This window comes from Lipotes vexillifer, unplaced genomic scaffold (assembly GCF_000442215.2).
Source record: "Lipotes vexillifer unplaced genomic scaffold, Lipotes_vexillifer_v1.1 scaffold39, whole genome shotgun sequence".
Taxonomy (NCBI): domain Eukaryota; kingdom Metazoa; phylum Chordata; class Mammalia; order Artiodactyla; family Lipotidae; genus Lipotes; species Lipotes vexillifer.
This window is the reverse complement of record NW_006787038.1, coordinates 2,680,501-2,705,985: the sequence shown is the minus strand read 5'-3', so window position 1 is coordinate 2,705,985 and position 25,485 is coordinate 2,680,501. Positions and strand designations below refer to the sequence as shown.

The window sequence follows — 25,485 nt, the reverse complement described above, 5'->3', positions numbered from 1 at the left end:
GCGCGGGGTCGAGTACAGAGCTTTAGTCTTCGTGGATAAAAAGAGATTAAAGGCTAAATTCTTTTTTGGGGTGTGTGTGCGTGCATGCGTATGTGTGTGTGTGTGTGTGTGTGTGCAGGGGGGGTGGGTGGGATGGGACACAGGCAGGCTGGCTCCAGAGGCTGCACCCTTAAGGATTCAAGGCTATTCTTTCTAGGGTGAGGGACCATACATCCTTCTGATCGTGCTACTGGCTCTCAACCACGAACTGCAGCCTTCCCACTGCCCTCTCCTACTGCTCCAGATAGTTCTATAAAGTCATTACAATGCCTCTTATTCTTAGAACAGTGCTTGGCACTTGGTAGGCACTGAATAAACGTTTGTTGGATAAATGAATAATGGCAGCAATACAATTAAAACAACCACGAGGGATTGTTTTCGATCCAAATCCAGAATTTGATTCATTATCCAAGGGGGGAAAAACACTAACTGCTTTTTCTATGCCCTAGGATTCCTTCTTACAACTAAAATTGATCTTGTGAAGGACAAATGAATGGGGAGCCTCAATGAGAACAAGAGAAACACACAAACGTCCTCTAGGCGTTTATCCATCAGGGAATGCCTGCCTCTTCCAGACATCTTTGATAAGTTCCCCAATTTTAAATGGAGAGGGGCTGTTAGAACCAGCACTCCTTTTACCAGTCCATTTCTGGTTTACTAGGGAAGATGGCTGGAGGTACAGTGAAGGACGTGACCTAAAAAACGTGATTCAGGTACGGAAATGTCTTTTTTGAGGTAAAATAGGTAAATGACAAAAGGTATTAGAAACATTGTTGCTACACAGAGCCTGATGACTAATGTCAATGAAGTTAATCCCTCTACTGAAATCCCAATCCTATGTCTTCCCTTTCAAATGCCTAAAAATGAACAAACAAGGGTGGGGGTGAGGGAAGAGTATTGCATTTTATCTGAAATATATATGAAAAGATCTAACTCTGTAGAATGACCAAAAGAAAAACACACCCAGGAGGAAGTTGTCATTTCCTCCCTCCAAGCCCACAGTTCAGCACTGTTAACCAGTGCACTGTCTGACTGAGCTTCCTGCTGGAGGCCAGAAGAGTGAGTTAGCAATGACCCTGAACCCTGCCAGTGGCAGCACTCATCACAACCACTGGGGAACATAAAAGAGCAGTGCCTGCCCCTCCCACAGGGCACAGCCTGGACATTGGCCGTGTTGCAATAGCTCCCCAGGATGATTCTAATTTGTAGCCAGGGCTGAGAACCAGTTAGCCTTTATTCCCCATCAGGTGTTCTTTTCAACATTTCAGCACAAACTGTCTTGAGCCTCCAGAAATAGAGAGTACTGTTAGCATAGAATTGATACAACTCAGAAGAAATTGAACAGAAGATTACTGAAAACTTACTTGGAAGCCCTCTGGGATGCTGCCTTTCTGAGGACTTGTTTGTGATTGGACGGGGGTTTGGGAACGAAGGAGGAGGAAGAACTTGGAGCTGGCACCACTTTTTGTGGCAGAGTGGTTGGCTTCTGGCCACTAGCTGTGGTGCTTGAAATTCTGCAAGCTGCACTGTTATTTATTGTCCATAAATTGGAGTTAGGTAGTGTCTGGCTGCCAAAGGTCGCCTACGAGAAAAAGAAAAAAATGAAAGATGGAGATGCCCTTCACGAATTAGTTTGCTGTAAGTCAGTAACTGGTTTGCAATCCTGAGGTGGGACAAAAGGAAATGGGAAACCATTAAAATTAAGTAATTTTTAAGGAAAAACTTCTCCTCCAATAAAGCCAGTGCAGGTTTAGGTTCAGGGAAGGAAAATCTCTTTTAGCAGAGAGTTGAGATTATCTTGCTGAAAGTACACTGGAGTAGGACTCAGGGCGGCTGGGTACTATGTATTGTCCATATGCGTGAATTAGAGAAGCATTTGGTCCCTCTCAGTCTTAGTATCCCTTCATTGTTAAAGTCAACAAGTATTTAATGAATGCCTCTTGCTGGGTATCGAGTACTAGGAATACAGCACAGAACAAAAGTGACTTGAAGCCTGACTGAATTCCAGCCCACTCACAGAACTCTGAACTCCTCTAGAAGGTTCGTACCTTGGAGGAGAGGGAAGGAGCCAGTGTGGCGTAGTAACACCTCGATGACCTGAAGATTAACATAAAACTACACTTGAAAACACTTTCAAAGTAAAATTACTACATGAATAGTAGTTACTGTATACAAATACCAGAGCAAAACAAGGGTATTTTCGCTCAGAGGGTAAGCCTACAACTATTAAATAATGACCTAAAAACCATCTAGATGTCACAAACACCAACACGTACCTGCAGTAAGGATGTATTTAATTGTACACTTCCTCAGGGAGAGGCTTAAAAAAACCCTTACAACTTAATTCACCCCATTAGAAATCGTTTTCTTGTGTCCCAAATTTTGTTACTGATTCTTCAATTGCGTTAACACTGCTTTCAATATGCATTGCTTCATAAAAGCTTTAAATGTAAAATAATATTAGGAGGAAAATAATATAATTGACAAAATACGTAGGACTTTTTATTAAAAGGTTTTCTGGCAATTGATATCTATTTGTAGGCACGACATTTTAAGAGGCATGGAAGAAATGTCATTGCCTCATGGCAAGGCCTAAAGGAATAAGTTCAGATGCTCTTACATTCACCTTTTAGGTGAACTTCACCAGGTAAACTTATTTTTTAAGATATAAAAGATGAACTGGGTAGCTTTAGTAAATAAATGTTAACCAACCCTTCTATACTCGTGCCTTGGAATGTCCCATTTCAGGAAAATGTGTCCAAGGGTTCCAGGCTGGGCAGATATGAGCGGGGGATCAGGGAGGGGGTCTTGTGTGGAGGGAATGTGTTTGGCTGAGAGGCTTGACAAAGAGCAAAGTGATTTCAGAGGTGGAGGACTGGGGCTTTTTCACGCAGATCAACTGGACTGAGATGTTCCCCGTCTCTGGAAACCACCCGAGAGGGAACTGCAGAGCTGTTCGCTTGCCTCTATCTCTGACCACAGAAGGGGAGCTGAGGAAGACCGGAGCCCAGGGGGCAAAGCCAGGAGCCCGGGGCTGCAGAGTGTGTACACGGGGGTGTACATGGGAGCGGGGGAGGCGAGGGGTTGGGTGATCTGCAGAAACCAGGAGGTGCAGCAGAGGCCAGCTTGTGGGGACTGGCTCAAAAACAAACCCACTCCTTTCAAGCACTGTTTCCATATCTGAGGGCCACAAAATCTGTGGGAGAGATTCAACTGGGAGGAAGGAGGGAGGCAGGAGAGGGCTAACCTAGGCTTCTATTTTCACCACTGCCTCCCAATAAGTGAGCTTAGACTGAAGAGTGCTTGAAAGATGCCTCACTCAGGGTGGGGAGGAGACCAGAACTCAGAATGGGGGCTGAAGAGTCCTATGTCGACCATCCATAAACACGTTCACTGGATGAGTAGTAGAGGAGGAAAACCACTGTTAGTGAAATGCTCTTGGAAATAAAAACATTCTTTATTGAGTTAGATTTTTCACGCTGTGACGGAACTGCCATCAGTAAGAACATCTATGCAATACATGTTGCCCTGGTGACAACTTAACCGTATTTCAAATTCATTGAGTTTTTCTTTTGTTAAAAAATCTTCCTGGGACATCTAAATACAAATAAAAAGATGAATAAAAAGAGCAAGATCAGAACAGTGAGTATAGTAAGCTTCTACTTGAGTAAAAAAGAAAAAAGGATACATACAAACATACATTTATATACCAATACACACACACAAACATATATACAATGTTGGTATCTGCACAGAAGAATTTTGAAAGGCTCTTAAAGAAAACTGGCATCCTCCATGGAAAAGAACTGTTTGCTAGGGGTCAGGGGGAGAGGGAAACTAATTTTTTACTATATATCATTTGTACCTTTTTGAATTTTGTACCATCTATATGTAGTTATTTATTACAAAAATCAATTATTGAAAAGTCAAAAGGAAGTCAAGTTCTAACAAGATTTGAGCAGGTAACAGATTAACTTTCTGAGTACAAATCAAAGTATCCAAATGAAAACCAAGTTTCAAGCAGCTGGTTCTAGGACTTGCCATTCGACTGGGTTGAAGAAGGAAGTGACTGTTCAACACTTACTATGGCTACAAAACCAGATTAGGTCATCAGCGAAAAGCAGACACTCAGGTAAGTGGAAAGGAGCATGGCTCTGCAATCAAATGTGCTTGGGCTCAAATGTAGGCTCTGTCACTTATAAACTGGGTGACCTTTTCAAGTTACTTAACCTCTCAGCTTTAGCTTCCTCATAAAACAATTATAATCACTTGGCTGGACTGTTGGGGATTAAATGAAGATCACATAAATAAATGTAGCCCAGGCACTCAGTAAAGGTTTCTTGAAATAAATCAAAGTGCCAGGCACACAGTAGAAACTGAAATGCTCCCTTCCTTCCCAAACTACTGCCTTTTACTGAGGAACCAAAGGACGGACTGATATGTAAGTCTGCTTATCTGTAATGACTTGTGAATGGTAGTTGGTCCTACGTTTTTCAACATAGTTTTCTAGTCTTATAATGATGCTCACTAGCTGCAAAAACAAACTCTTAAAGTGAAAACATATGTGTAGGTTCCCCAGATCATATTTACTCAATTCTCTTTGGCAGAAATGATCCTTCCCTCTTCTAAATGCTTATAAAAATGTATTTGTATGTGTCTTATCACATTTAGCACATTCTACCTTGTATTACAGGCACTTATATATGTACTGGAAATGCCTGGATTTATATCTGATTAACTTTTGTTTCACTAACAGTGCCTAGTAGAATGCCTTGTGCATAAAAGGTGCTTAATAAGCATTTACAACATGAATGGAAAAAAAAAAAAAAACAACTCACATTATACCAACTATTGATTTTTTTTTTTTAAGCAACAGTTAAATTCCTATACAAGAAAATAGGCAAGTTTGTGTTTACACAGAGATGTAATCTTGTAATAGGACCATTCTCTGGAGTTTGAATAGTGCCTAGTGTGGTTATGTGTTCAACTTATACTCAGCCACAAAATGTAAGTAAGCCCTTCTATAGATCCCAAACAAAAATAAATTCACCTTCCCAGATGCAAATTTTGTGGCAAGACCTTAGACACCAATGTTGCATAAGTAATAAGATCAGTCTTTATCTCAAAACACAAAATAAAATAAATCAGAAGAATTTATTGCTTAGGAGACTCACTTGCTTGGGTACTAATAATTCTTCCTTTCTTCCCAATAAAACTGCCCGGATTTTGTTTGGGTAATAATGTGTGCCCATCTAAAAAATGACATTTCCCAATCTCTCCTGTACCTTGAGATAACCATGGGACCTAGTTCTGAGTTGTAAACAGACGTTTCTAGGTGCAGGTTCTGGGAAAGCTCTTCGAAGGGGGCAGACTGGGTTGGCTGGTGCACAGCTTTTGCCCTTTACTGCTCTTCTCCCCACCCAGAACATGGATATCTACCTAGAGGTGGACAGGCACAGCGTGGAAGTCACTTGTTACGGACCGCAGAGGAGAAAGACAGGAGGAGCACGGGTTCCTGACAGCACCACGGACTTTAGGAGCACCTAGCTCTAGATTTCTGACTGTACTGGGGAAAGAAAATAAACCTCTAACTTGTTTAAGCCATGGGTGTGTGTGTGGGGGGCGCCCTATTACATGCAGCCAAGTGGAACCCTAACTGAGCTGAGATAGAATTCTCAATCTACCAAAGAGTCAAGCTTGTTCCAGCCTCAATGTAACATGTGCTGCATCTCAAAAAAGCGGATACTTTTTCCAAATACAGTAAAAAGCTTCCAGGTTCTCATCTGTTGTTTGGTGATCATACGCTCATATACTGAATGGGTAATGAAATTATTACAATTCTGTGCCATCCAAAATTCCCAAAAGTCAGTAATGTAGACAAGTCCCCAGGTGTTTCACCAAAGCCAAGACTAAGTGGAATGAGATTAAGGTAATCAAATCTGATTAAGAAGCAAACAAGGAAAGTACTCAGGTAATGTTAAAGGCAGACATATAAATAGATGTTTTTTAGACTACTGGCAGAAATCAGCCTCCCCAGGTACACCCTGTAGCCTGTACTGGCCCTAATCCTACAACTCTACCAATGACAGATTGTATGAACTGTTTTGTCCTGACACTCATTCAAAAATAAGCAGAAGAATTATATAAAGTTCTCTCCATATAATTTCTAAAAAATGTGAGGTTTGGCCATACAGTATTAGCACTCTGCACTTGTGGGTTAACCCAGGGATGGGGGCTGCACCGTCATCAGTCAATGTCCTGGGAATGTGAGAGCTGTATAAGCACCAGCTGTATAAGACCTGGTCAGCAAATACAAGCCCTTTGCTTCTTTATTGGGTGTGGGAAACAGCAATGCTTCAGCAAGGAGACTCAGAGAAAACCACAGTTTGAACGTTGGCTTGGCCACAGACAAAAGACTGGAAAGGCCCTCCTTCTCCCACAACAGAAGGGTACTTGTGGGTGGGAAGGAGGAATTTCTGATAGACAGAACACAGACTGAAACTTGGAAGGTCACAGGGAAGCAAGATCTGAGCTGTCTTACTAGAAAGATAACACTGTTCAGAGATTAAATTCTGGGAGTGTGTGTGTGTGTGTGTGTGTGTGTGTGTGTGTGTGTGTGTGTGTTTTAATTCCTTCCAGAGAAACACCCCTTTTAGCCTTTACTCAGGCTTCTTGGTGATGGAGTAGAGCTGGATGCCTCCCTGCAGTGAAATATCAATAACTCTCTAATTCATGTTTTTGAAAATTAAGGGGGATGAAGCAGGTAAATGTTAATCTCTATTTGAGCGGGGTTAATGTCTCTTTGTACCCCTTTTACTCTGATAGCAGAAGAGCAAACATTTGGGGCATTATTCTCCCCATATGAGATTTTTATTGTAACTTGGATAAAGTTCCCATTACATAGCATACAAAGCCACTTCTAGTTCTGGCAGCTCAAGTACTGGGATGGTATATCTTCCTGAGCAGGTAAGATGCTAAGCACTCATCCTACTACAACCAGGCCGAGAGCTGCTCAATGCAAAGAACACATTTCGTCTTTTGTGCAACCATACAATGCTGTAAAAAGCTCGGGGCCAGGGTGAGGGTGAGGGTAGCTGTTTCTATGTTGGCAAAAGCAAGCTTCCAAAAGGCCTTTGTCCCACCCTGCATGCAGTTCTTGGCTGTCTTCCATTCACAATGTTTGTCAGCTGTAACAGGATTGAAAGCCGAGCAAGAGAAAGAATACAACTTCGGGTACTGCAGCAAGGCACTGGGCAATGCTAGGACCTCGACAGGGATGGGGCAGAAACCCTGAAGATGCTCCCGTTCATACACAGAGAGACTGATGACACAAGCACCTGAGACAGGACTTTGAGATGCCAAAGAGATTGGAAGTCCTCTGGCATTCCCTTCCACTTCCAAAACAAATGAAGAAGATACTTCTCCTATAGCAACTAGGAAAGAAGGCTCTTACTAGTGCCCATCACCTACTCTAAAGGATGTGAATACAGGTGCTTACCTGGACAGAACAATTTAGAAGAAACTATTATTCACCAACCAACTGAAAACACTGTGCTTCAGGCAGCCCCTAAATCAACTGTACCTTCTAACATCTGAGAAACAATGCAGGCCATTAAAAACAGATATTCAGATATACTTACATGCCTCAGACTCCTGCATGTACACAAACCAAAGATACCAGCAGTGTCTCTGAGTTGGGTTTTCAGTAGCACTGAGACACTTGAACAGATCTTGGGCTAGGTGTGTGTTACAACCAAAGAAGTCCAACTATGAGGCAGCTGGCTAAGGCCAGGGCTGCAGCCCATGATCAGGAAACCCAGTGAAACTAGCCCTAAGACATCACATGGATGACATTCCCTCACTACAGGCCCACCCCCCATTCTAACAACAGAACTGACTAATAGTCATATATTGGTAGAGGCTCATAGTCTGATGGCAAATTTAGACTCCTATGACTGTAGACTCTGCTTTGCTTTCTATTTCTTTCTCCCACAATGCCCAGCAATATTTGGCAGACCAAAGGTTTTTTGTTTTTTTGAAACACGTTTCATTAGAAAAAGGAAAAGTTTTAAAAGTCATTTCGGGGCTTCCCTAGTGGCGCAGTGGTTGAGAGTCCACCTGATGATGCAGGGGACACGGGTTCGCGCCCCGGTCTGGGAAGATCCCACATGCTGCGGAGCGGCTGGGCCCATGAGCCATGACTGCTGAGCCCGCGCGTCCGGAGCCTGTGCTCTGCAATGGGAGAGGCCACAACAGGGAGAGACCCACGTACCGCAAAGAAAAAAAAAAAAAAAAAAAGTCATTTCGAATTCTACTCTCAGAGATAACCTCTGGTAACATTTAGACTTTTTTCTGTGTATAGTCACTTATTTTCTTTGTATATACATGCATTTCCATGGGCTTACAAAAATGGTATATGATATCTGATGTTTTGGAGACTTCTTTTTCATTCAAATATCTATCTTGAGCATTTTTTCATATATATAAGGGTAGATCTAGATGATTGTTTTTAATGGCTGTGTATTTTCTATCATGGTTTATCATAATTTACTTAACCAATCACCAATAGTAGAATACTATAAACTGACACAGTAGATCTATATTTGCAGTTAAGGAAAATAAGTTCCTAAAACATTTTTAAGTGGGAAAAAGTAGGCTCCCTAAAATCTTATACTTCCATTTTGAAACCACACACACACTAAGGCTGTCACCAGTTTATTTTGCTATTTAAGAATACTGTTGTGATAAACATCATGTTATTCTTTATATCTTTTGACATATACCAGATCATTTCCTTAAAGTAATTTCCTTGAAGTAGAAGGGCTAGATCAGAAGGCTGCTTCTTCTTTGTCTTTTTTATACATATTCTCAAATTGCCCTCTGTAAAGGCTGTACCAAATACATTTCTGTCAGTATGTTTGGGAGAATAATTCCCTTACCTTTCCTTGATTATTATAAGGAAATACTACATGTCCCATGGAAAGCTGGCTCATAATTTGATGCTAATGCTGTTTCTCTTTTTTTTTAATGTTTATAAGACATTTATGCCTTTGGACAAACATATTCTTTTAATCGTTTTACCATGGTATTATTAATCGTTCTTTCTCCTCACATCTCTCTCTAGTAATTGTGAAATTAATTTGCTATAATTTTCAGCTGTCCAAACAAGTGAATATTAGTTTAAAAAGGTGTAGCTAATTAATATTTTACAAGCCTTGAACTTCTCCTAAACCACCTTCTTGAATATCATTTAAACCAATTTCTGCTTCTGGCACAGGGGGTTTAACTAAAACCCCAAGTTGAAATTATAATGCAATAGCTAAGATGTGGAAGCAATCTAAATGCCCATCAACTGATGAATGGATAAAGAAAATGTATATACATGTGACAGAGCATCATCCAGCCTTAAAAAAGAAAGAAATCCTGCATTAAGTTACAATGGATGAAACTTCAGGACATTATGCTAAGTGAAATAAACCAGTCACTAAAAAACAAATACAACATGATTCCACTGATATGAGGTATCTAAAGCAATCAAACTCATAGAAACACAAAGTAGAGTGGTGGATGCCAGGGGCTGAGGGGAGGGGGAAACGGAGCTGTTCAATGCATACAGAGACTCAGTCATGCAAGATGTAAAAGTTTTAGTAATCTGTTGTACAACAATGTGCATATAGTTAACAATACTGTACAATTCACAAAAATTGTTAAGAGGGTAAATTTATGTTATGTGTTTTTTACCACAATGGAAAAAAAGTAATACATAATAATAAGAGAAATGAATTTTTATTGAGCTTTTATCATGGTTAGCATTGCTCTAAGTGCTTTACATGTTATAGCATGTTCCCAATCATTTGAGGTGGGTCCCATCATCACCTCCATACACAGAAGAAGCAACCAGAGCACAAAAAGGTACCGTAATTTGTCCACGATGGCAAAGCTACCAAGTAGTAAGTGAGATCCAAGTCGTCGTCGGAGTCTGATTTCACAGCCCTACTGTACTACATTGCCTTCCTCATTTATGCTACGCTGACTCGCTTTTTAAAGCAAATCCACTGAAATCAAATCTCCCTTCCAAAGCAAATCTAAAGCAAACTTAGCAATGTGTCCAATTTTCACCAGACGCATTTAAAAGACAGGGATTTCACTCACTTTACTCCAGGAAGAAAAGGTTGAAAAAAATTTGTGTGTAAGCAAATCTTTGTTACTTATTTTGAAAGTTAAAATGTGTAAGTGTATGCGTATGTGAGTCTGTGCGTGTATAATATATAAATAAAGGTAACTTCAAAAGATCAGCAATGACCCCAGATTGAGAGTTCAATTGGTTAAAAAAAAAATAACTCATAGACTCATTTTCAATTGTCTCTTTTATCTTTTACTTACTAGTAGTTTTTAGTAAGGCCCTTGTTCTCCTAATAATGTTTGTGTCTTACAACGTCTGATGAGTAAAATGAAATAATTGGACAAGGCAATCTCTGAGTTCTTTACAACTTTAAATTCAGAGTTTATAAATATCTAACTTGTCTTTGTCTTCAAATGTTTAGTTTGTTTTATTTGGCTCAGAATATCACATATTGACCTGTTGCTCATCTTACACAGACTATGCTGTCATATATACCTGTTAAGTTTTTTCCTGTGGCTGCATCCACTGCAGATGGGTGGGGTTCTTTACATTTAAAGATGAGGTCTTTCATCATCTCACGCAAAGTTACTGCTGTGAGTCCCTCATATGCCCACAGACAAACAGAAAAAAGCCACAGGTCACAGAGTGAGGGGAGGGAATGAAACTGGCCACCAGGCAGCTGTAGCAAAACCACATTTTAAGGATATACAACAAACAAGGTCGATCCCAAGCAGCTGGTAGGTGAAGAGAGCTGCCTCTTAACAAACCTACAACCAAGTGGAGCTCTGAATTTTGATTCATTGTGTTGACCTTTTCTTTTATACTTGTGTGTATGGGTGTATAGCAGCAGCAACAATAAAATTGGAATGTCTTATCTGACTGATGATAAATGTATAAAACAAGAAGAAAATGAAGAGTCACTTACTCAAGGGGGAGGGAGGTAGAGTGGAATAGGGCTTTGGAAGCCTCTGACCTGGCTTAGCTATTACAACTGCAATAAGCCAGCTGGGCAACCTTGTGTAAGTTACTTAAACTTTCTGAGCAACAGTTTCCTCATCAGTGGAATGGATATAATGCTATATCTAGCATACAAGAGGCACTCACTGTACACCCATTTCACTGCCTTCACCTTCCTCCCTCCAAGATTCCAGAGAGACACTACTCTAGCAACAGCTTAGAAAACATCCTGGTGGTAACCAGGGGACTTCTATTACTAGTAGTAAGGAATCAGCATAATGAACTGATGTTTATATTGAAATAATGCATTAAGAATCAGATTTCTGGGGACTTCCCTGGTGGTCCAGTGGTTAAGAATCTGCCTTCCAATGCAGGGCTCGATCCCTGGTTGGGGAACTAAGATCCCACATGCTGCGGTGCAACTAGGCCCGCGTGCTGCAACTACTGAGACCACGTGCTCTAGGGCCTGTGCACCACAACTAGAGAGAAGCCCGCACTCTGCAACTAAGACCCGCTGCAGCCAAAAATAAAATTTAAAAAAAAAAATCAGATTTCTATGGTATTGAAAAAGCAAGCATAATATTAATCATGCAAAAGTGTCAATCTGTGTTATTCACATTGGTAGACACCTGTTGTGTTTCCTGACAGTATTCTCAAAAACACCATCATAGAAACAAAATTAAACAGTATGACCAATGACAACAACAGGGTTGAAAGGATGAAGTGATTATTGAAGAGATAATTCCTGTGTTATCGATAACAACCCACACACATGCCCTGAATCTCCAAACTTCTAGGACATATTTCAGGATTCTGCAAGACTCAGTGGTTCCTGACACTGCTCCTAAATAATAAAAGCACAGGGGAGCGTAGAGTATGGGCATTTCTAAGAGTTTTAAGCCCTGGAAGACCTTATTAAGACATCTCTTTAAGAATTTGAGGTAACTGGGATAAAAGTTTAGTAAACCTTTTCTTTTGCAACAGTGTATCTGACTAGTAGGAGACTAGTTAAGATACCTGAGATTAACTTTTCAAATACAGTTTTATAGGTGTCAATATGTACTTGTCAATGTACTTGTCGAACGCATGAATTGCCATTTAAAATGTATGTAGGGCTTCCCTGGTGGCGCAGTGGTTAAGAATCCGCCTGCCAATGCAGAGGACAAGGGTTCAAGCCCTGGTCCGGGAAGTTCCCACATGCTGCGGAGCAACAAAGCCCGTGCGCCACAATTACTGAGCCTGTGCTCTAGAGCCCGCAAGCCACAGCTACTGAAGCCCGCGTGCCTAGAGCCCATGCTCCGCAACAAGAAAAGCCACTGCAATGAGAAGCCCGCGAACCGCAACGAAGAGTAGTCCCCACTCACCACAACTAGAGAAAGCACGCACGCAGCAAGGAAGACCCAACGCAGCCAAAACGAAATAAATAAAATAAATACGTAAATTAAAAAAAATAATAATAAATAAAAATAAAATGTATGTAACAATACATATAACTATTAGTTATTGAATGCCTGAATACTGTCAGAGAGGTAGTATAGAGCATGATAGCCAAGAGCTAGGATGCCGGAGGCTGACACCCCTGGATTCAAAAACACCAGCTCTTCCATTTATTACTTTTGTGAGCCTGGGAAAGTCACATAAGTGATGCTCTGTTTTTATATCTGGAAAATGGGGCTAATAAGAGGACAGCTGTGAAGATTCACTGTGATAACACAAATACCACTCCAGGTTCAGTGCTTGGCACATGGTAACACCCTGAGGAATATAATCCTCATGAAAACCCACAGATATACATTATCATCACCATATTAGAGATAAAGAAACCGAGGTTCAAGGAAGTTCAGATAACCTGCCGCAGGTTATGGGCTCAGGTTTAAACAGGATTATCTGACTGCAAAGTCTGTCCACAGTGCCTATTTCTAAACAACTGAATGTAGTTTTACATGTATTATTTCACGTATTTTCAATGTCTTTTCATTAGGTAAGAAGTAAAGAGTTTGGCTTGGCAAAATCTGCTAAATCAAATGGTTCTAAGAAAATCATAATCATAAACAAGCTATAAACTAAGTGTTATATGAATTTCTGATACAGGTCAGAAGGAAATATAAAATTGAACAAAAGACCCCCAAACCAAACGAAAACAGAAAAACAGAGCAGCAGTATGTGAGGACGGTCAAGTCAACCTGCTCCAGGAGCTACGCCTGAGGTCGTGCCCACCCCCGCCCCCGCCCCCCACCCCAGCCAACCTTCTTCCCAGGTACTCTCGTTGGAAAGACGTAAAAAGACTCCCCCTGCAGAGCCAGTCTGCTTGCCTGCTCTCCCTGTGCCGCGCTGAGGGGCTAGCGGGTTATTGCTGGCTGCCTGGAAAAGGCCGGCGCATGCTAAGTTTCTCTTTCTTTCCCCTCCCCTACAACACACACACACAGCAGCTGAAGGCCTGGAGAAACAGTATTCACTGCTGCAGGTGGGGCAGAATTCTTCTAGACACATGCAATGAACTTTTAGGAGCAGAATAACAAGACTTGGCTGGGTTTATACGGGAATCCTTTCCACACCTGGGAGACTACGCTGACACACACACACACACACACACACACACGCACACACACACAGGCCGTTAGCAAAAAGCTCATTACACTTGGCCCTCAAGATGTTGCTATTGTACGGAAAGGCCCCTTCAGGTGAACACTGAGCTGCCCCCCCTGCCCTGCTTGTCTGGGGACATTAGTCTCTGTTGCCCCTCACCGAATCTGGGTTAGTCTGGTGAAATTGGCCATCTTGGGATGGGGGAAGTAAAGCACAGACAGAGTGAAAGGATTAGAGGAACTGAGGACGCACGGATTTTTCCTACCTTGAGTTACCTTACGATGTTGAAAATTAAGTCTACTAAAAATTGAAGGGCTTTGGAAACCAGTGAAAAATTGAGATGTACTTAAAATCCCCTCTCTCCCCCTTTGTTGTTAAAAGAAATTTCAGCAGTTCTTCCTTGGCCATCAAAATATCCCTAATTTTTCTGCTTTGGGGGCTTTTTTCAGTCCGGAGTAGGTAGAGAAGAGAGTGGGAGGGCAGGAGATGGGGGTTGAGAGCAGAGGTTTAACAAAGGATCACTTTAACAGAAACTACTGAGTAATCGCTCTGCCCTGGGCCAAGAATAACATCAGCTCAGCGTTGGCAATTAGAATCAGGTCAGTCAGGCCTCATAGCCAGTGTAGCCCTCCTCGCAGACCCCAGCAGGGAGAGCTACTCATGCTGATGTCACCAGCTGTCACTGCTGCCCAAGAAAGTCCCCCCATTCAGCCGACAGAGAATTTTTTTATCCTTCTCCTTCAGGGGCAGGAAGCCAGTCTGGGAAGGAAGTGGGAAGCAGTGAGGGAAACCGGAGAGAAGACACATTCAGATGTATCAACACACAGAGTCACTGTACCATCCCCAGAATACCAAGATCCTGCAGTTTCCTCAACTATCCTGGAACTCATTTTAAATGAATTAATATATGTAAGGCACCTGGAATAGTGCTTGGACCACAGTAAGTGCTTATTAAGAGTTGGCTATTCTTACTAAAACAAAGAGGGAGGAATCTGTCCCATTACTTATCTCTCATCCATCAAAAAACTTGAATCCTGGGAGCAGTGGTTGCTGAGCAGAATGTACCCTGATAAGAAGAATGAACAGGAAGTTTTCAAGTTTGGAAAACTTATTTATAAGGAAACTGTAGTAGATGAAGTGAAAAAGATGGAAACAAAGTTCCTATAAAAAAAAAAAAAAGATTGCCTGAAATTTTATAAGGGCAACACTAAATTTTAACAAATCCAGCCTCCCTTTCAAAAGACAGAAGACAAATAAAAGGGAGACATTTCTAATCTCTTTCTCTCTAGCTTAATGGTTCTCCAAGTGTGGGCCCCAGAAGAAAAGGCTTAGCATCATCTGGGAACTTGGAAATAATCGAGGCCCATCCTAAACCTACTGAATCAGAAATGGAGTCAGGGAAGCAATCGGTGTTTTAAGAGACGCTCCAAGGGGTTCTGTTGCTCAAAGCCAAGGATCTGCAAACTACGGCTTGCAGGCCAAATCCAGCCTGCCATCTTTTTTGTAAATAAAGTTTTATTGGAAAACAGCCACACTCATTCATTTACATATTGTCTATAGTTGTTTTCATTCTACCACGGTAAAACTGAGTAGTTACCACAGACCCTACGTACAGCCTGCAAGGCCTAAAATATTTACTATATGACCATTTACAGAAAGAGCTTGCTGACCCTTGCTCTGATTTAGAATGATTTTTTTTTAATTGCTAGTTTTACCCATCAGTGTGTAAAAGCTCATAGTTTCAATTTTGTCTTATTTTGTTTATCATGCTCTCTATCAAATGGACTGGATCACACCTATTTCCTTGTACCTCTGGCCTTGGAAGCCTCCGCCAGTGGCTCCAGGTGAAAGTCACCTCTCCCAGGTCCATGCTACAGGACCAGTCTTTTGTAGGGCTGATTCGGTACATGAAAATTCCTAGATTTATGAGTGAAATGCTAGACAGAAATGAGGATCAAAGCTTACACTGCATGAATGGTTAGAGATGCCCATTTCAAAACTCATATCCTCAATCAGAGTTTTCCTCCTTGAAATTAATACCTACAAAAAGCTATCTAAAAAATTAATTAATTAATTAATTAAAAAAAAAAAGCTGGCTATCTAAGTGCAGAAAGGATGGAGAATTTCCTCTGCATGTAATGCAAGAAAGGCTGCATGATTATTTTTCCAACCATATTTTTAGGAGATCACTATGAAAGGCACTGTCTGTCCATGTATGATATGATATGATATGATATGATTAATATAATATAATACAATACAATACAAGGCCCCTTTTAATGTCCTGGTCCATAAACACATCTCTCTTGTGAATGGATACTAGGTAAATCAGATTTCAATTCTACTCACTGCTCTCAAACAGGCAATTAACCAAATTGTTAGTTATATCAATGGCTACCTACACTTTAGAAAACTGAATCCAAAGCATAAGAAGTTCATCAGAGAAACCATCTCTATCTAAAGGGGTTAACCCAAGGACAGACATATAGGACATCCTGAGAAGGCAAACCATGTTTCAAGCAATCATTTGGTTGTAATTATAAGGGTCAGGTCTAGCACAGTCACAAGGTGAGCTAAAAACACAGGCTTAAAAATCCTATTAGGGCTTTGCTCCTTCTGTGGAGTGTTTCTTAATGTCCTCTGAAATAAAGCGCTCTAAGGTACTATTCTTCATGTTAGAACACCTACTATCTTATTTGCTATTTTATTAGTTATAAACTCTTCAGGCTAATAGAATTTAGTTTCTTTCACTCTCCCCCACAGTCCCAAACTTCATGCTTACTCATTTTGACCTAAGTCAACTGTGGATTAGAAGAATGGGGGAAAAAATAAAATGATGTTATAAACATATATAAAATTATGATAAAAGATTTTCTGTTCCCTCTCCAGAAGACACGAGATAACTCCCTTCTTGGGAGTGCTGACTCCTCCCTAAAACAGGCATTCTGACAGATTCTAAAAAACATATTTTCCATATACTTCATAGTTCAGTGAAACTCAATCAGTATAATCCTCAGTAAAAAAAAAAATCCACACAAGAATAGCAGTACTCTGAATTTTCAAAGGAATGTGACTTGCTGGAAGCTAATCAAAAGAATGAGAAGGACTTATAAATGAAGCAGTTTCTAAAAGTGAAAATCAGCAAAACTGTCTCTCTTTCCTCAAAACCTCACTGCTCTGCAAATCACCTCCTTTTTTTTTTCTTTAATCATCCACCATTTCAAGGTATGGAAGCATTGAAAGGGACCAACTGTCTAGATGCATTAGAGCCACAGATTATACTCAAACGTGGGAAATAAGGCTATATATATTTCCACTATCCAGCATCTGATTAAGTTGGCATTCTTAAGTAATCTGAAAGGCAGGGGATTCAGAAGTTTAAAAAATTTTAAGAAATTTACACAGATTGAAAAAAAAAACTAAGATACACTGCGGAAGAAAAATTTAAATGGAGTTGTTATTGCTAAGAGGGCTCTCTAAAATGGAGCCAGGAGGCCATTGAGGAAGTGTGACTTTTGCACATCTCAGCAGGGATGGAATTTGAACTTCGACCACTTCTTGTCTTAACATAGGAATCCAGAACATCTGCCCAACGTTCCAGAAACTCAAGATACTTAGTGGACCCTTACACTCTAAAATAACTTGTGATAGCCTATTTATTTATTGGACCCTTACCCTAAAATAACTCATAACTGCCTATCCTATAAGGATAAATATTTCCTTTCGTGCATCAGGATCAATCATAATTCTTGAACAACCTTGTGGCTTTTGCCTTTTTTCCCTGACTTTTTTCTCTTCCTTGGAATAATCTTTTGGTATTACCCAAATCTGTCTCCTGAATTGGAATCCTTAAGACCCCAAATAAAGCTCTTGGGAATTCCCTGGCGGTCCAGTGGTTGAGACTCCATGCCGGTCCACTGCCGATCCCTGGTCAGGGAACTAAGATCCCCACAAGCCGTGCAGCACGGCCAAAAAAAAAAATTTTTTTGTTTGTTTGCAAACTGGCCTAAATGCCTCCGCTATCCTAAAGACTATTTAAATAAGGAAATTTCTACATGGCAGGGGGCAGTGTGATGATGCTATATTCCATGCTTTACAGATAAGAAGTCTGGGTTTTTCTCCAGTAAAAATGACCTAAAGAGCTACTTCACAAATGCCTGGGGACTTCTCTGGTGGTGTAGTGATTAAGACTCCGCGCTCCCATACAGGCGGCCCGGGTTCAGTCCCTGGAACAAGATGCCACATGCTGCAACGAAGATCCAGCATGCCACAACTAAGACCTGGCGCAGCCAAGTAAATAAATATTAAAACAAACAAACAAACCCTTAAACAAATGCCTGCACTTAACGATTTCTCAATTCCAATGAATTAATATAATATACAGATTATACTATCACAGATAAGATGATCAAGTGGTGAATGACACTGAAAAAAATAAAAATTTCTCTGGACCTGGACGGCAGTTGAAAAAACAGAGAGAGGGAGCATAATGATAACTGTTTTATTTGGAAGAAAAAAAAAAACTTGGGAACATTACCTTAGCCTTTGAGTGAATATTAATTTTGCACACACTAATGCACACTACCTTTTTATAAGAGCAAATGACAAGAGATCAAGCTGATAAAAGCTATTTCTTCACATAACCAAATATCAGGGAAGCTCACAGAATCAGTACGGATTCAGCCCAGCAGAACATGTAGAACATGGTAACTGATTCTAATGATAATCCTGAGTCATCAGGAAAAAGCTGTCTTCACGGCCTGACTTTTTCGTGAAGTCATCCTTTCTCTGTAATTGGGGCCATACTGATTCACTAGTGCAATATACTTATATAATTCCCTTACACATATACTCAGGAGTCTGTCATTTTATAGACAGTGAGTAGGGAATTAATATTTCAGTAGAGTGTAAGTTCCACTACGACAAGACTTTTTGTGTCTATTGTTACATTTTTGTACCCATTGTTCTATGTACAAACTGTTAAACCAGAAGACCAACGACCTAGATTAAGACCATTTCCTATAAGAACCTGAAAGTTATTTATTCCTTGAACATCGTGATAGGCCATAAAGGATTAATGTGTGCTTAAACAGACCAAGTCAATGAAGGCAAGGAAGCAGTACATTTAGAAAAAAATCTTTAAAATACTAGCTTTTAGGTATCTGGGAATTAGACCCTTTGGGCAATTACTGAACTAAGATCAGGCAACAGAAAGGGTAGATACTACAAAAGAGATTTTTGTGCAGGAACATTCATTCAAATGAAAGAAAGAATGTCTAAATTGGTTCGAGATCACTTTCCCACAAAGCCAATGTATGGATTCAGAACATTTCTTCCCCGTGGGTAGATTCCCCATGAACCATTCAAGCCATGGTGGCATTGGTAAACTTTTGAGAAACTATCCCCACATTTCTCATGAAAAAAAAAAAAAGAATTTTTTTTTTTTTAAACCAACAGAAGGAAGATATTAGCACATGGAAAAGCCTTATCTTGAATTACCTGGTGCCGGGCTCGACTCTGGTCCAGAAGCTGCCGGGACTGAAGTTTTTGCTGTTCAAGTTGTTGCAGGGCAAAATGGAGTTGATAGCTGCCTGCTGTGGAGTGGCACCTGTGCTGCAGGACCACCCCTGTAGCCTGGCTATATGCGTTGTTCTTTACCTCTCCCTCCCAGGCAAAGCTACCTGTTTGGAGGCTCCTGAAGAGAAAAGAAAGCAGATTTCTTAGAATGGTTGTGTGAACAATGAAGGTAAGGAGAGAAATATTTCAGTTATTTTTCCTTTATAGAACTGAAAGCAGTTTGAAGTTACAAATCTGTTTGTGGGATAAATGATCTGACTCGCCTACGAAATCGCAGCTCCATGAAGACAAAGGCGGGCTGCTCTGCTCTCCATTCGATTCCTAGCGCTTGCCACAAGGCTTGGCACGTGCTCAGCGCACAAAAATATCTGTTGAATGTTAAATAATTAAAATAGCAATTTCACTCCCCTGTGATTGCCAAAAGGACCTCCAAGAGGAGCCCAGAGAGCTTCACATGAAGGATGGTAGGTTATTTAAAGGTAAGAACAGAGGAACAATCATCTTATCTAAACATCAACTTCAAAATTATAGGGGTGAATTGTGCAAGTCTTGGTTTTTCTTAGCCACCCGTTAGTGAAGTACCTAAATTTTAAAAATTAAGTGTTTATATTTGAGCTTATGTCCCCATATCATGGGATAACTGGTGTGAGAAGATACATTTTTCCTTATTCTGAATTCATCTCATCAGGGTCCCCAGCCAGGTTGACATTTAGCCTACACACACTGAAGACATTATGCTAAGTGAAATAAGTCAGCCAGACAAGGGCAAATATTGTATGATTTGTCCTAGAATAGTCAAATTCATGGAGACAGAAAGTAGAATGGTGGTTGTCCGGGGCTGGGGAGACAGGGGAATGGGGAGTTATTGTTTAATGGGTGTTGAGTTTTACCTTGGGATGATGACAAGGAGTTTTGGAGACGGATGGCGGTGATGGTTGCACAACACTGTAAATGCACGAAATGCCACTGAACCGTACACTTAAAAATGGTAAATTTTATATTATGTATTATTGTACCACAGTTTTTTTGAAAAGGTCCCCATTTATTTTTAGAACAGTCTTATTTGGAAATCCTTCCATCTCCTTAACATTTTGGCTATTCATCTCTGAACCTTCTTTAACTACCTAGTATTTTTGTTTTTTTCCTTTTAGAGTTACAGTGACCAGAAAATTGTACATAGAAGAAACACAAAGAGTCGTAGTGAACAACCTTATCCCAAAACCTTGGTGAATGGTGCTTAGAGAAATAAAACGGTGCCTAATTCAAGAGACACATTCATAGTGATTTAAATCATCGTGTTATTCTTCCCTTTGTAAATATCCTTTGGTGTTAATGGTCATTTCGGTGGCAGAGATGCGACAACACATGGGGTGAGTTTACACAGAACCTTCCTGAGTCCTGACCTACGGCTGCCTGGTTATTAACAGCCTGGGTCCTTGTGACCTCAACAGAGCCCTGTGGGAGGGAGCAAAGTGGGATGTCTTCTGAGGCCAGAAGCCCACGCTCCTCTCTTGCCTGTGGGGACCTCTCTCTCATAGCTTGGTCATTTTGGGTCTCTGCTTTGGTTTCTCTACCTCTCTCAAAGAGATTTCCAGACACAGAGTTAAGGCAGAGTCTGTGTAATATATTCTGAAGTCCATGGATGAAAGGTTTTCTACTCACATAATCTCACCTCTGACATGTCACATCCCTTGCTCACCTCCTCCCATAGTTTGGCTCCCACAGTTCAGTTGCACAATTACACACATTCAGCTAACCTTCCTGGAGAACAGTACCAAAAAGCTCAGAGCTTGCTTATTAAGTTTTTCTTAGTATGACATTTGATCTCCCGTGATCCCTCTTGAATTGTCTCAGTGTGCGTGTTATTAGACATGATTTTTCCCAAGGGGCTTCTAGAGATGTGAGGAAATGTGGAGACCAAGGATCACATGTAAATAAATACCCGACTATGTGAATAAAATGTTAATATTATTCACAAAGTGAAGTGCTGAGTGGGAGTCAAATAGGACTTCTGGGGTTAAGAAGGGAGGGGCCAGAGGAACCCATGATCTCTGTTCTCATTAGTGAGGGAAGAGAAAAGCTTACTGAAGATACAGCAAATAGCAAAGGGAACCGAGTGAGCTCTGAGTGGAAGGCGAGGCAATGGAGCAAGGTATTCTGGTGTAAATGAAAAGCAGGCTCAAGGCAGGAGTGAGCTGATCCAATGAACACATGAACACATGGAAGAGACAGATAACACAGCAGGAACTGCCTGGATGAATAACCTTGAGATTTCCATACCAATTAAGGCAGGAATTTGAATCTAGAATGAAACTATTATTTATGATAACCGGGCCCAAGGTTAGAAAATTCATCAATTGTGATTCTGCTTCCATTCCTGCCTTGCTGGTTACAGAAGTTTGTAGCCACAAGAGGCAATCCAGACTTAGGGATTCGATATTTAAGGATTTACATAACTATGTAGCTTATATCAGAATTCACCTCATGGGCTAGCTAGGTTGGTTTTATTTTCTAAAAACTGCTTTAATAACAAATATTCCTAGCAGGCATTTACTCTGATGCCTTCTTGCTGTAATTAGAAATCAGAGTCTGTAACTAGGCCCCCTTATTTGGAGGTGACCCAGGGACAGAGTCTCAGCAGGGGTCTGTGGATGTGTAAGGGGCAGGACAGTGGGCAAGAGAAGATCAAACGAGGGACTTTGGATAGAGGAGGTTTATTCATCCAACTGCACACACACTGAACAGACTGCAACAACATAAGCTTTTGTAGTGAAAGCTGTTTTTAATCTCATCAGTAACATAAGTGCAGTCTCCAAGTCACAGAAAGAAGTTGCTTAAGCAAGTGGAGGCTATTAGCAAAGAGGAAGGAATTTTTACAGTGCAACACTGGATGGGTGCAGAAGGGCTCAGCTGTCTAAGGCAATGTGGTCAGTGCCATGAGAAACTTGCTTGCTTTGAATTCCAGTGGGTGTTACTCAGGCCACGGTATCTCACAGTTAAAGCACAAGCTTTGGGGGTTTAGAATATGCAAGTGTTATAATGACTGACACGGAGGACACCAGGTGCACTGTTACTTGGGTTTTGCCTGAGATTATATATGGACATAGTCCTTTCTATGGCAGCTATGAGTTTCCATTTCCATCCAAAATTCCATTCCATTTTCTTAAACCTCAGTTCATTCTAGTTTACTAGTAATACATTTTCTACTCCCACCAAACTTCTGAGATTCAAGTATTCTCTATAAAATTTAGTTTTTGTGTTATTCTTTGCTCAACACTAACATATAATATTGTATACATTCCCTATAAATAACTTCTTACACTTTTTTATTATTTCTAGAGTAGGACAGACAGACTCAAAAGAGTTAGCTGTGGGAATGCTCTGGATGTTTAACAACTGATTCAAATTCAAAGTGAACTATGCTGTGTCTTGTCCTGACTACATATGCAGCTAATTGCCAACAATACGGCAAATTTTTCTAAACCACGCATCCTTTTATTAGAATGTTGTCTTACTTTCTGTATTACACCGTGGCACTGCAGGGCTAAATGTTTCTCACCATCGTTGCCCTTCCTGCAGCATGCCCTACCCCTCCAACTTCTAGCCAAAACACACTAAAGGGCTGTATCTTTCTCTCTGGTTTAATATCTGTTCCATCAAATGGATGTTGGTTGTGAGGAACTCAAAGGAAATTTGTAAAATGCACGGGTCTTTAGCAAAGCAAAACCTCCTGAGTAGGCTGTTGCCCTCTTCATAAAGATAGTCTTTCAGTGTCAAGATGTCCCAAGAATGGGGAATTCCCTGGCGGTCCAGTGGTTAGGACTCCGTGCTTCCACTGCAGGGGGCACGGGTTTGATCCCTGGTGGGGGGACTAAGATCCTGCAAGCTGCATGGCACAGCCAAAAAAAAAAAGATTTCCCAAGAATGATGTGATGTCTCAAGATGGTACGGTAGGGATGAGATGGAGGAATGTGACAGCTGTACAAAGAGTATGATTCCGCAGTCCATTTCCCCAGCTTCCTCCACCCAGTCTGAGCAAAACCTGAGCGACCACGTATGAGGACGCCTTTGCCCTCTTCAGGGTGTTGGCAAGTGTGTGGGTGTGCTTTCAGTTGTCCTAATAATGGGGGTGGGGGATTACTGACATTTAATAGGTAGAGGTCAAGCGTGCCAAATGTTAAAAAATATAAGGAAAAGCCAGCCCTGTGCTAGGAAAATATGTGCTTCTCAAAATGCCAACGGTGCTTCTAATGAGAAACACTGTAAGGCCATGAAGGAGGTGCCTTCTGGGGACAATCTTACTATTTCTTGGTAAGAAAGAATATCTACCCACTTCCATGGCACTTATTCCACTACACGTTATGGAATGTACAGATCATTCATGGATGGCAGAGGCTACATTTTCTTTGCCTATAAATTTTCAATCTCAAACAAAGTAGTTGGGACACACAGTAAGTGCTGGAAAGGTGCTGTAAATGCCCAAAATCCTACAAATGAGAGAAGAGCTCCCACGAGCTGTACAAAGCAGTGCTGGCCAGAATAAGGAAGCTATGTGATCAGAGAGTCATTACAAAATGTGGTGGGGAACCCCCTTAGCTTCGGCGGGTATTTCCAAGGACAAAATCAGAGTGATTCTTCATGGAGTGCTGTGTGTCCCATTCCTAATCCTTCCCACGGCAGCTGGGGTGAGATCACATCTACAAAGACCAAATGGATGAGAAGAGACTAGACAGACGCTACTGTATCCTTTATTACGTCCAACTTCTCTATCTTTATTATTCTTAAACTTTCTTCTTCTGTAAAATGGGGATATGATACTAGTACCTATTTCATAGGGTCATTGTGGGGATTAAAGAGCTAACCCAAGTGAAAGTACAGGCACATAGGAAGGGCTCCAAAAATATACTACCACCACCACCATTACTACTATTATTACGATTCATTCCCCTCCCAAACAATTCCATTTCACTGCCGCCCTACAGTTCTTTGAGTTAGTATATAGAAAACATAAATTTGGCCACTTTCCACCAGAGGATTCTGTGTTGCAAAGTTAACACAATCTAGTCATGAGTACAGTATTTGGTGTGAGGTCAAAAGTGCTCCAAGTTACTAAAAAGAAAAGCCCTGATGTATAGTGTATCCAAATGGTTATTATAATTGTATTGCAATGCTCTATGCTGAGGACTAAAACAGGTTATCTGGAAAGGGAAGGATTTTTCTCCTCTTCAATCCACCAGTGAAGGGGGCACCTATATAATCTACCCTTTTAAGCAGTCAGTTTTCTGCTCAATCCTCCTTCCTGATCCTCCATTAGAGCCGATCACCTCAGAGATTGAAGGTGTGTCATCTCAGAGATTGAAGGTGTGATCTACAAGCAGCCATCAGTCTACCCTCTTCTACTCTTCACTGGCCATCTCAGAGAAAGGACTTTCTGTTTACACTGCCTGTTTCTGTCCTGACATTCTCTCCAGTCTTTCAGCGTGGTTTCCATCCATATAAATAGAGTGGCTTCCTTTTATTGTTCTAGACGGTGCTCAAGGGAGAGCGAGAGTGAACTGGACAGGCCTCTGGAACTCCTAAAACTCATGATCCCAAAGGGGAGTCCTACCCTCCACTTTCAGAAATAAGGAAATAGAACCCTCTCTATTTTATTATAGCTCTGGCATTCACCATCTTGTAGTTAAATCAAAGGCAAAAAACAGATAGAAAACATTCAAAAGTTTCCGTTGGACTTCTGCTCTGAGCAAGTAGAAAGTTTCAAGAGACTGTCACCTTTACCTTAAAAAAATAATAAGCTGAATAAGCTGCTAAATCATACTTATTTCAAATCTAACAAAATGCCGAGGACATACAGTAAACCCAAATGAATATAATCCCAGGAAGTGACAAGCTCTTCACTTTTAGCCAGGATGGCCCCTGGGAGGAGAAGGAATGTGTCATAGACGGGGGTTAAGGCACTACCAGCTAAACTTCTGATGAGCTTTTAACACCTGCATGTGGGCTGGTATGATATTTTAGAAGCCCCAGCACAGAACGAATCTGTAGCCACCCATCAACTCTTTCATCAACTGCATGGGGACACTGAAGGCTGGGGGATGGGGAGGGACTGATTAAAGTCCCTTTCAGAGAAACTGTGGATATTATTCTTTGACCTTCATCAAAACTCAACATGTAGTATAGTCTAAAAGTTAGTATTGTAGAGT

At 41.0% G+C, this 25,485-nt stretch overlaps 1 protein-coding gene across 1 annotated transcript in view; it reads right to left on the bottom strand.

Annotated features, from left to right (window-relative positions):
• The window catches only part of TTLL5 (tubulin tyrosine ligase like 5), a 318,465-nt gene that overhangs the window by 87,603 nt on the left and 205,377 nt on the right, over positions 1 to 25,485 (bottom strand). The window contains exons 29-30 of the mRNA XM_007459755.1: positions 19,205 to 19,400; positions 1,404 to 1,621 (exon numbers count right to left, since the gene is read on the bottom strand). Of these exons, the coding sequence (XP_007459817.1) occupies positions 1,404 to 1,621; positions 19,205 to 19,400 (414 nt within the window). The remainder of the gene's footprint in view (positions 1 to 1,403; positions 1,622 to 19,204; positions 19,401 to 25,485) is intronic.